Source organism: Camponotus floridanus, unplaced genomic scaffold (genome assembly GCF_003227725.1).
Source record: "Camponotus floridanus strain SB8 unplaced genomic scaffold, Cflo_v7.5 scaffold598, whole genome shotgun sequence".
Lineage (NCBI taxonomy): Eukaryota > Metazoa > Arthropoda > Insecta > Hymenoptera > Formicidae > Camponotus > Camponotus floridanus.
In genome coordinates, this window is record NW_020229767.1 from 9,232 (window position 1) to 20,301 (window position 11,070).

At 25.4% G+C, this 11,070-nt stretch overlaps 1 protein-coding gene and 1 long non-coding RNA gene across 2 annotated transcripts; both read left to right on the forward strand.

Moving 5' to 3' along the window:
- The first annotated feature begins 568 nt into the window (after positions 1-568).
- LOC112639353 (short-chain dehydrogenase/reductase family 16C member 6-like) lies at positions 569-2,707 on the forward strand. The gene is made up of 7 exons (XM_025412946.1): positions 569-580; positions 657-811; positions 954-1,131; positions 1,399-1,528; positions 1,935-2,055; positions 2,312-2,437; positions 2,620-2,707. The coding sequence occupies exons 1-7, from the start codon at positions 569-571 to the stop codon at positions 2,687-2,689; spliced, it is 792 nt and encodes a 263-aa protein (XP_025268731.1). The 3' UTR covers positions 2,690-2,707.
- A 6,873-nt stretch (positions 2,708-9,580) lies between these two features.
- On the forward strand, positions 9,581-10,131 carry LOC112639352. Its single transcript, XR_003123456.1, has 2 exons — positions 9,581-9,669; positions 9,955-10,131. It is a non-coding gene; the product is annotated as an uncharacterized LOC112639352 (long non-coding RNA).
- Positions 10,132-11,070: the final 939 nt, after the last annotated feature.

The window sequence follows — 11,070 nt, forward strand, 5'->3', positions numbered from 1 at the left end:
TTTTAAGATTACGTAAAATAGTATATCTTTAAGTATCAAATCCTACAATATAACTAGTACCAAAAATTTTTTCTCCTTTTCTCTTTTGTACTGCCTATAAATATATTACTTAAATTTTTCTAAGAGACAGAAAAAAAGAGGAAGTAAGAAAACGAATCAATTCTTATTTTACTTTTATCTAAAATATATATTATTAATATTTAATATGTATTACTAACTTTCCAGAATTATGGCGAAAATATTCGATGGCATGCTTCTTCTGATAGAAATATTATTTCTTATTTTAAAAGTTTTTTATTTTTTTTACGAGAGCATATTCACAATGTTTATTCCAATAACAAAAAGGAGCGTAGCTGGTGAAATAGTTTTGGTGCGTGGAATTCGTACAATATGCATAGATAAAAAAGCTGTTTTTTCTATACTAATATATTCAATTTATAAAATTAATATATGTAAATATGTTAACAAATTTATCTTATTGAAACAATATTTCGTCTTATAAATTATTCTATCAAATAGCAAACCAACTTGAATTAAAAATGTGTAAATTGTAAACTATCGAATATTCATGATAATATTTGTAACTATATATAATATATAATAATAATATATATCATGAAAATATATAATGATACTTAATACATTTATTGCGATAGATAACAGGTGCAGATCATGGTATCGGAAAAGAATTAGCGATTGGTTATGCATCGTTAGGAGCAACAGTCATATGTTGGGATATTAATGAAGAAACTAACTATCAAACAATGAACGAGATTAAAATGATGGAGAAAGGCGCTGTATACGCATATCAGTAAATCAATGCTACTTGATTTTATAAAATAAAAAATAATAAGTAAAGTTCGAATAGTTTACGCGCATACAATTAATTACAATTAACAACACATATTTTAACTACTATCAGCTGATTAAAAATTGGAGAAAAATTTTTATAGGTGTAATGTAGTGGACAGAAAAGAAGTCTTTAGGGTAGCTGAAAAAGTGAGAAAAGAAGTTGGCGACGTTACTATTTTAGTCAACAATGCCGGTATAGGATTTTTCAGAGCACTCTTAAATAACAGTGCCGATAAAATTACACGAGTTATAGATGTCAATTTAAAATCGCATTATTGGGCAAGTGATATATTTGAAATACACACACATAGCAATTATAAGATATATACACACAGATATATATAATATAAAGCCTATATAGCATTATAGTCTTATGTATATAAAATAATTAGCAATATAATTTACATTATTCTTAGAAATAGAGATAATACTGAAAATTAATTTACCACATTCACAATTAAAATAAGTTCAAAACACTAAATAAGTATATTCACATGTATACATACACATGCATGCACGTGTAATTGTTCTCAACGAAATCTTTAGACGTTGCAAGCATTCCTACCAAGTATGATTGAAAAGAATCATGGTCATATTGTGGCAGTCTCATCATTAGCAGCATTTAAAGGCGTTGCACGTGGTACGGTTTATTGTCCCACAAAATCAGCGATCAGAGGTAATTCAATCTTATTATAGTCTTATTCGTATGTCTAACGTGTAATTATTAACCTTTGCTTCAAGATATTTTAGTGGTACTTTTGGTAAATATAAATAATTTTATTATAATCGACTGCTATCAGTTAAATTGTTTCTAAATATATCAAAATCAAAGTCAATCTCTTCATTGTCGAAAAAATCAAAATCTTTAAAATACTTTTCTTTTTATATTTTTTAATTGTGATACAAAATAATATGTCGCCGTAGCGGCGCCTATGGAGTGCAAAGGATTATGTAATATAATATAATATAATGTAATATAATTGTAAATTGACGAATATTATGCGAATATAAATTCAAGATGAAAATAAAAATACAATTACAGAGTATATTTTTCTAATATTCTTTTCATATGCGTATTATAGCACTGATGGAAGCTATCAGCGATGAATTACGTATACATAGCAAAGGAAAATCTTTGATTAAATTTACTACCGTCTTTCCGACCTTAGTACTTACTGGAATTCTCAAAAATCCAAGATTAAGGTACATTTATATAATAATATAGAATTAATAAATTGTAAATAATATTTCTTAATAACGATAAATATATGTAAATATATAAATTATAATCTTATTCATATGTATATATTTTGTAAATCAGCATATTTTGACAAATAATTAGAGTTTTTTATTAGCATTAGATCTTATATACATTTACATTGAAAAAAATGTTTTAAGTAATAAAATATAAAATAATAATTATTCTGATAAATAATTTTATTTTATTTGTCAATGATAGATTTGCAAATATAATGAAAGGGCTTACACCACAGGAAGCAGCTTCACTAATAATTGATGCACAAAGACAGAATTTCCGAGAAAGAAGTATACCTTCATATTGGCTGTCGATATCGCGTTTATTAGGGTAAATGGCAGTAAATAAAAATTCAAATCATTAAATGCATAGATTTTCAAATAAATCATAGTTACATATGCCAATAAGCTGCAAGGCAATTCATAAATCGCTAATAAATCGCAAATATTATTGTACCATGTTCATATTATTTCTGTACATTTTCTATAATGAAAATAATATTTTAATTTCAGATTGATACCCAACAAAGCATTCAATTGCATTTACGATTTCGTAGATTTCGGCTGTGATATAGAAAATTAAAGAATAAATATATATATATATATATATATATATATTTATATTTATATAATGATGTACACCGGCCCATATTTTTTCCAAATTCTCTAATATATATATATATATATATATATATATATATATATATATATATCTTTCAATATATGTATTACTCTGAATTTGTTATTTGTGTCTTGCACATTCAAAATATTAAAAATATTATTATTTTATAATTATAATTATTATAATCATAATAATTATTATAACCATTATAATTTTATTATAATTTTTCAATTTATAAAATAAATATCTTTTGTAGCAAATTACTGTTATTTAAAATAAAAAAATAATTAAAATAATTAAAAAATAATTTCAATATTTTTTAAAATAATTTTATGTACATATTTTATATAAAATGTTTGAATGTAAAATATGTGAAATTATTTCCATTTGATAATATGAAAGATAAAATTTATTACAACCTTTCATATTTAAATTAGAATAACTTTAGATTTGAATAAATTTAATACATTATCAAAATACTACATCAATAAATAAATAATTTTTTATTCATTATCACATTCTAATTTAACGAATTGATTTCTTTATAGTGAATAAAATGATAATAATTCAAATAGACTGTTGTAGAGTTCCATAAATTTTTATTTGTTATAATGATTTTAAGAATCGTAAAAATATAACTCGTGAGAATATCGAAGATAAAATTAATATACTACATATAGATAAATTTTGCAATTAGCCATTTAATTCAACAACTCTGATAAACTTTATTTATATCTATATATAATATAATAATATTAATATCTATCATTTTATATTCCACATTTCTTTCCTTTATATTTTTCAATTAAATTTTCTTATCTTTGCTACAAATGTAAATCCGTTTTTAACATAGGCATAGGGTCGAATCGAACATTATTATTACTCTTTTTTCATAATGTAATACAAATTAAAATTTAATATATGTGAAAACAAACTACACAAATTAAATAAATTTCAATCTGATTTTAATTTATAATAATTTTGTAATTTACATATAGAATTTTTATGCAAAATAAGTTAAAAACAAAATTTAAATAATAAGATTCATTAAGCTATTTGAAAGATTCATAGAGAAATCAGTAGTATGCGCATTAATTACGATAAATTCTGATAAATGCGAATTTTTCTTGATATTAATATGTAATTGAATTAAATTATTGAGACATTGATATTTTTATGTTAAAAATACTTTTTAATATTTTGGTATTTTCATATCTTTGAATTTTTTTTAATAAACTTCGTTTTAAAAAAAGAAGAATTAAAATATTTTATTTAATAATAGCAATCCCACTTTTATATATACTTTTATTAATGACTATATTTTTATTAATATATTAATATAATTCCATAAAAAATGTAAAAGTTTTCATTTCATTATAACTATATATTTTTAAAATTTAGTGAAACTTAGTGTAGCAATACAATATATACTACATATTTTATGTATCGTAACTCAATAACCAACTATCATAATAACCAACTATTCCACATTGGAAATAAATGTAACATATTTGTATCAATAAAAAACTTGTATTAATAATTCATATTTTAACGTCAGATACAAATGTATGAATATTAACTCTTGTGAATGAATTATTTTCATGACTGAGAAAGATATTATTGTGATTTCAAACTATAGTAGATTAAATGATGTGTTGGCTGTTATAATATTAATTAATTAATTAAATAATTGATTAATTAATGTAAATCATGTTTATCGCAAAATTTATTATTATAATTTATGTATTTTGATATAAAATATTTTGTAATGAAAATTACAATAAAATTAAATGTACACATTTTTAATTAATTTTTGGAGAAATGTTCCCTTTGAAGAATATTTTTAATTTAAATGATGCTTCATTCACGGATACAGATGGGAATATTCGCATATTATTAAGAAAGTAATCCGAGACAAATGTATCAATAAAAATGTATATCAAGATTTGAACAGACGTGCAAGTATTTTATATTCGCGACAGCAAAATATTTTGCGTACAAATTTGACCTGATTAAAATTTCACTGTAATTTTCGGTGATTCGTGTACAGATTTTTCGCGATTGCGAACATCAAGCTGTAATTCGTTCTTCGTGTACATGTTGTTTGCGTAATTGCGTTCCTTTGTTTTAAGATATATATTTACTCGTGTGGCACAACCTTACATCGGGGCTTAAATTAATGTCTCCATATATTGTGTCCTTTGTAGATTAGCATGTGCGCGAGGTAATTCGTAAAGGCGGCTGATTTGAAACGTGACGTCTTCAATCTCGGTCACGAGAGATGGAGATTTCATGGTATTTCACGAGCGGCGAACGAAAAATAATCATCGTGCAAACGAGAAATATAAAACTGGAAACACGAAACAAATGAAACGACAGAAAAAGCTTGTAAAATTATATAAACGTTAAAATCCATAATCTGAATCTGGAAAAATTTAGAAAATTCCTCCCCACAAAAAACTCATCTTCATAATTTGAAATAGAGCTCGTTATTTACGAGAAAATTACGAGAGCACATTTTACGACTGGTTAATTATGAGAAAATTACGAGAGAACATTTTACGACTGGTAATTCACTTTTCCGGGTGAAACAAGGGATTGTCACGTTTAGAGAACGCGATTTTTCGTAAAAAAGTCGCACCCAGGATTTCGCGAGCGACTCGAGTAAAGAGGTGAGACACGCGAAAAGGGACGACGTGCAACTTTCTAATTCTATTCAATTAACAATTTAATTAGCGTATCGCACTAGTTTGTAACATCCGATCGAATTTCTCGCGACTAACGCCTCCCTTTCCCCTTGCGATGTCTAAATAGCTTCCTTCCGCGTAGCTTCGCTCGCGAATCTAACTTTTCGCTCTTGCGTAGTTAAGGGAGAGGAATATTCCACTTCTCCAATGCTCGGAAGGGGCGCGAATATTCCCGGATCTCCCACAATTTTCCAGAAGAATGTCCCATTCCACCTCATTAGCCAATACGAATCGAATTTCGTACCGTTATATCGAGGGATTTCCCTCGGAAACTTATTCGCGCGCGTATCACCGGGAACAGATTGATAGCCGGGATCTTTTCCGCATCTTTTCTCGAATCTTGCGTGACAATTGCAAGGATATACAATTCTTTTCTCATTTTCCGCAGCATCGCGTTCCCTCTTTTCTCTCTCCCTTCATTCTCTTATAGCTCCAAAATTAAGGCGATTAACGTTTCAAGAGCTGCTTTGAAAAAAGCATATATCTATATATCTTTCTTTCTTTAAAAGTTAATCGTCTTAATTTTGAAATAACAAAAAGAAAAATATAAAAAGAACATTGCGGAAAACTTTGTACAGGATATGCATTCTGTCGAGAAATGATCCAGTGGGCGGATAAAATACGTTGATGTTACTTTATACTTTAATGTTGGCTAGATTATACAGAACATTTCATGATAAGCATTGTGTAGGAGATAATAGAGCTTTCTTTTTTTCATCTCTTTACGCTAAATTTAGTAATAAAAGTCGTTTTTAATCACTCGAAAACCATTATGTTCCTTTTTAAATAACACTATATGCTAACGTTTTTTACTTATATATTGTAAATTTTTAATTTTCGTGTTTTATGTTTCATATATGTTGGATGCAATTCGGTGATGAATAATAGGGAAATCTCTCTTTCATTAGTAAATTAAATAAATATTTGAGGCAGGGGGGCATAAGGAGAAAATTGGTGTACCAAAGTGGGTACTTTTTTAAATAGACAGTAAATATTGACAAAGATTGCTCTCAACGTGAAGTAAAATTAATGTTGTTTTAAATGTGTAGAAGAATCAAAGTTAGAAGAAACAAAATTAATGAGTACTTACGGGATGTAATTAATGAGTACTTATTATTATTACCGAATGATATTAATAATTAATAATGATTATTGATTATCATAAGTAATTGATTATTGATTATCGAAAGTAGCTTCTTTCTAAAAAGCAAATTTAAAAAAATACATTAATAAAAATAAAAATAAAATAACATTAAATTCTTGAAGGTCGCCAGTAGATAAAATAAAAGACGTAATTAAAATCGACCACACTGGCACTTTTATTAAAGGTAAAATCACGTTTAATCAATGCGTTGAGTTTTTTAGGCACATTGTAAACAACAACAACCAATAACAGGACGGAAGTCGTTTACAAATTAAACTGCAAAAATTGTAATAAATCATATATTGGCCAAACAAAAAGACATGTAAGCACTCGTGTAAAAGAACATCGCACCAACATAAAAGTGCACGAAAGTAATTTTTCTGTTATCAGCAAACATAAAGTTGAATTTAATCATGACTTCGATTGGTCATTACCGGTTATTTTACATAATGAGAAACACGTGAGAAAGAGAGAAATTGCCGAAATGTTTTTTATAAAAAAGTTTGACAACACGATTAACTTACAAAAGGATACCGAAAATTTAAACAACATTTATGATAGACTAATAAAGGTTGTCTAGTCTTTTTCTGTGTGTCGATGGAGAGGTTAACATGATAATCTTGACGAAGTAATCTTGACGAAGTTTCTTATTTCTCACGATAGAATAATTAACTAAATTACTGTATGTATATAACTTGTTGCTCATTTTTTATTTCAAAATCAATGTAATTTATTTTTTGTTTGTAATACTGGAAATAATTTTTTGTAGTTCACTCGAAAAGGACTAAAACCTATGGTCGAAACGTTGTGATTTTTTACCTCAATAAAATTGCCAGTGTGGTCGATTTTAATTATGTCTTTTATAAAAATAAAATATGTTTCAAATATGTTTTACGTTCTGGAAAGAGAATTCGCGTCATCATTATCGTTTACAATTGTGTAAATATATAAATTGATAATTTCTTTCATAGTATATAAAAAATATAATATATATAATAAATATATTGAAGATAAAAATTAAATTAAATTAAAAATGAATTTAAAGAATCAAGAAGCCTTTGAATACATAAATTCAATTCAAATAATAATAGATGCCAAATAAACCGATGGTCATCTGTCATTTTCACAGAAAATTAATTTTCTTATGAAACTGATTAGTGTGCTGAATTTTTTTTTTGGTATCAAATAAATATATAAATTTCAATTCGAGATTCTTAGTCTTAATGACTACTTATGACTACTAAAAATGATTACTATGATTCTTAGTGACTACTCAGGAGCTTAAAATATTTTATATATGTATATATATATATATAAAATATTTTAAGCTCCTGAGTAGTCACCGCAGTCATATTAAAATCATGACGTCAGAAGCGAGAAAACGCATAATTTGACAACTGTTGAGAAGAGTAGAAAAAAAATTTTTTAAATGATTAAAAAAATGATAAAAAAAAGAAAAAAAGAAGAAAAAAAGAAAAATAGAAGCAAAAAAACAGGAGAATTTACATGTGTGTGCATACATAGTATAAATATAAAGTGGGACATAATAAAGCTCAACAACTTATAAAAATCAAAGAATCATTAAAAGTCTGTATCAGTGATGCAGAGTCATCAGATCAGTTAACAGAGTCAAAGAGCAGAACTTCAACAACTTATATAAATCGAGGAAACATCAGAATTAGTTCATTAATAGAATCAAACAGCTTTGAGATTGGAAGGTGAGAATAATATCATCATAAAAGAGTTTTGGACGACAATGATAATCAGGTAAATAAAATAAATCTTACCATATTTGTGTCTAATAATTGTTCGGTTTTATGCAATAAATAAATAAAAATTTAAAAAATTATGAAAATATAAAACTGTCTTTTTAAGGAATATTGTTATCGGCAAAATACATTTGTCTTTAAGTTATAAAAATTTTTGAAAAAATTATTAAAAAAATGATTTTTTTGCAAAGTTCTTATTTAATTATTCATAAACTATAATATTTTATTCGTAGAAATATTTGTAAAAATATATAAAACAAATAAAGCAAAAATTTGGAAAATATTCGTTAGAAAAATTTATGTTGAAGATACTTGTATTTAATACCTATCTTTAAGTATTGATATTCATACACAATACGTACATTACATACACAGACACACTCATACATTGCTCCTATTTTAAAAATTGATTGAAGGAAATTAACATATTCCTTATTCTCTAGCATAACATTTAATCTTAATATTCGATAATCTATTGAACGAACTGTGTACCACAAACTAAGAGCAAATAATTACATAACAGCAAAGATAATATTTATGTGTTGTTCTTGTATAAAATCATATATTATGATCAAAATAAAATAAAAATAATTTATATAAAATAATCTATAAAAATAATTTATACCTCTTCTGAATAAAATTTTCTTCATATGTGAGACGTTTGCGATAGAATATCTGTTATATAAGTCCACGCTTTTTACGACAATGAAAATGCTAATTCAGAACATATACTGATATAAATAGCTGATAGCTATGTAGATATTATAGCTTAAGAATTTACTTTTTAATAGCAAATCGCTTGTTTTGTACAATATGTTGTGTAACTGAATATTAAAAATATATTTCAATATTCTATTAATATACATCATATCTTACAAAACAAGTATTACTGTCTATTAAAATGCAAATTTTAAGATTACGTAAAATAGTATTATATATCTTTAAGTATCAAATCTTACAATATAACTAGTATCAAAAATTTTTCTCCTTTTCTCTTTTATACTGCCTATAAATATATTACTTAAATTTTTCTAAGAGACAGAAAAAAAGAGAAAGTAAGAAAATGAATCAATTCTTATTTTACTTTTATCTAAAATATATATTATTAATATTTAATATGTATTACTAACTTTCCAGAATTATGGCGAAAATATTCGATGGCATGCTTCTTCTGATAGAAATATTATTCTTATTTTAAAAGTTTTTTATTTTTTTTGGGAGAGCATATTCACAATGTTTATTCCAATAACAAAAAGAAGCGTAGCTGGTGAAATTGTTTTGGTGCGTGGAATTCATACAATATGCATAAATAAAAAAGCTGTTTTTTCTATACTAATATATTCAATTTATAAAATTAATATGTGTAAATATGTTAACAAATTTATCTTATCGAAACATTATTTCGTCTTATAAATTATTCTATCAAATAACAAACCAACTTGAATTAAAATTAGTAAATTGTAAACTATCGAATATTCATGATAATATTTGTAACTATATATAATATATAATAATAATATATATCATGAAAATATATAATGATACTTAATACATTTATTGCGATAGATAACAGGTGCAGATCATGGTATCGGAAAAGAATTAGCGATTGGTTATGCACGTTAGGAGCAACAGTCATATGTTGGGATATTAATGAAGAAACTAACAATCAAACAATGAACGAGATTAAAATGATGGGGAAAGGCGCTGTATACGCATATCAGTAAATCAATGCTACTTGATTTTCATCAATCAAAATCTTTAAAATATTTTTCTTTTTATATTCTTTAGTTGTGATACAAAATAATATGTCGCCGTAGCGGCGCCTATGGAGTGCAAAGGGTTATGTAATATAATATAATATAATATAATATAATTGTAAATTGACGAATATTATGCGAATATAAATTCAAGATGAAAATAAAAATACAATTACAGAGTATATTTTTCTAATATTCTTTTCATATGCGTATTATAGCACTGATGGAAGCTATCAGCGATGAATTACGTATACATAGCAAAGGAAAATCTTTGATTAAATTTACTACCGTCTTTCCGACCTTAATACTTACTGGAATTCTCAAAAAATCCAAGATTAAGGTACATTTATATAATAATATAAAATTAATAAATTGTAAATAATATTTCTTAATAACGATAAATATATGTAAATATATAAATTATAATCTTATTCATATGTATATATTTTGTAAATCAGCATATTCGACAAATATAATTTAGAGTTTTTATTAGCATTAGATCTTATATACATTTATATTGAAAAAAATGTTTTAAGTAATAAAAATATAAAATAATAATTATTTTGATAAATAATTTTATTTTATTTGTCAATGATAGATTTGCAAGTATAATGAAAGGGGCTTACACCACAGGAAGCAGCTTCACTAATAATTGATGCACAAAGACAGAATTTCCGAGAAAGAAGTATACCTTCATATTGGCTGTCGATATCGCGTTTATTAGGGTAAATGGCAGTAAATAAAAATTCAATCATTAAATGCATAGATTTTCAAATAAATCATAGTTACATATGCCAATAAGCTGCAAGGCAATTCATAAATCGCTAATAAAATCGCAAATATTATTGTACCATGTTCATATTATTTCTGTACATTTTCTATAATGAAAATAATATTTTAATTTCAGATTGATACCCAACAAAGC

What these genes read in the sequence shown, in the direction of transcription:
- LOC112639353 (XM_025412946.1), top strand. An exon ending in GGCGCTGTATACGCATATCA is followed by an intron (nt 812 to 953) that starts GTAAATCAATGC and finishes AAATTTTTATAG; the next exon opens with GTGTAATGTAGTGGACAGAA. An exon ending in TCGATATCGCGTTTATTAGG is followed by an intron (nt 2,438 to 2,619) that starts GTAAATGGCAGT and finishes TTTTAATTTCAG; the next exon opens with ATTGATACCCAACAAAGCAT.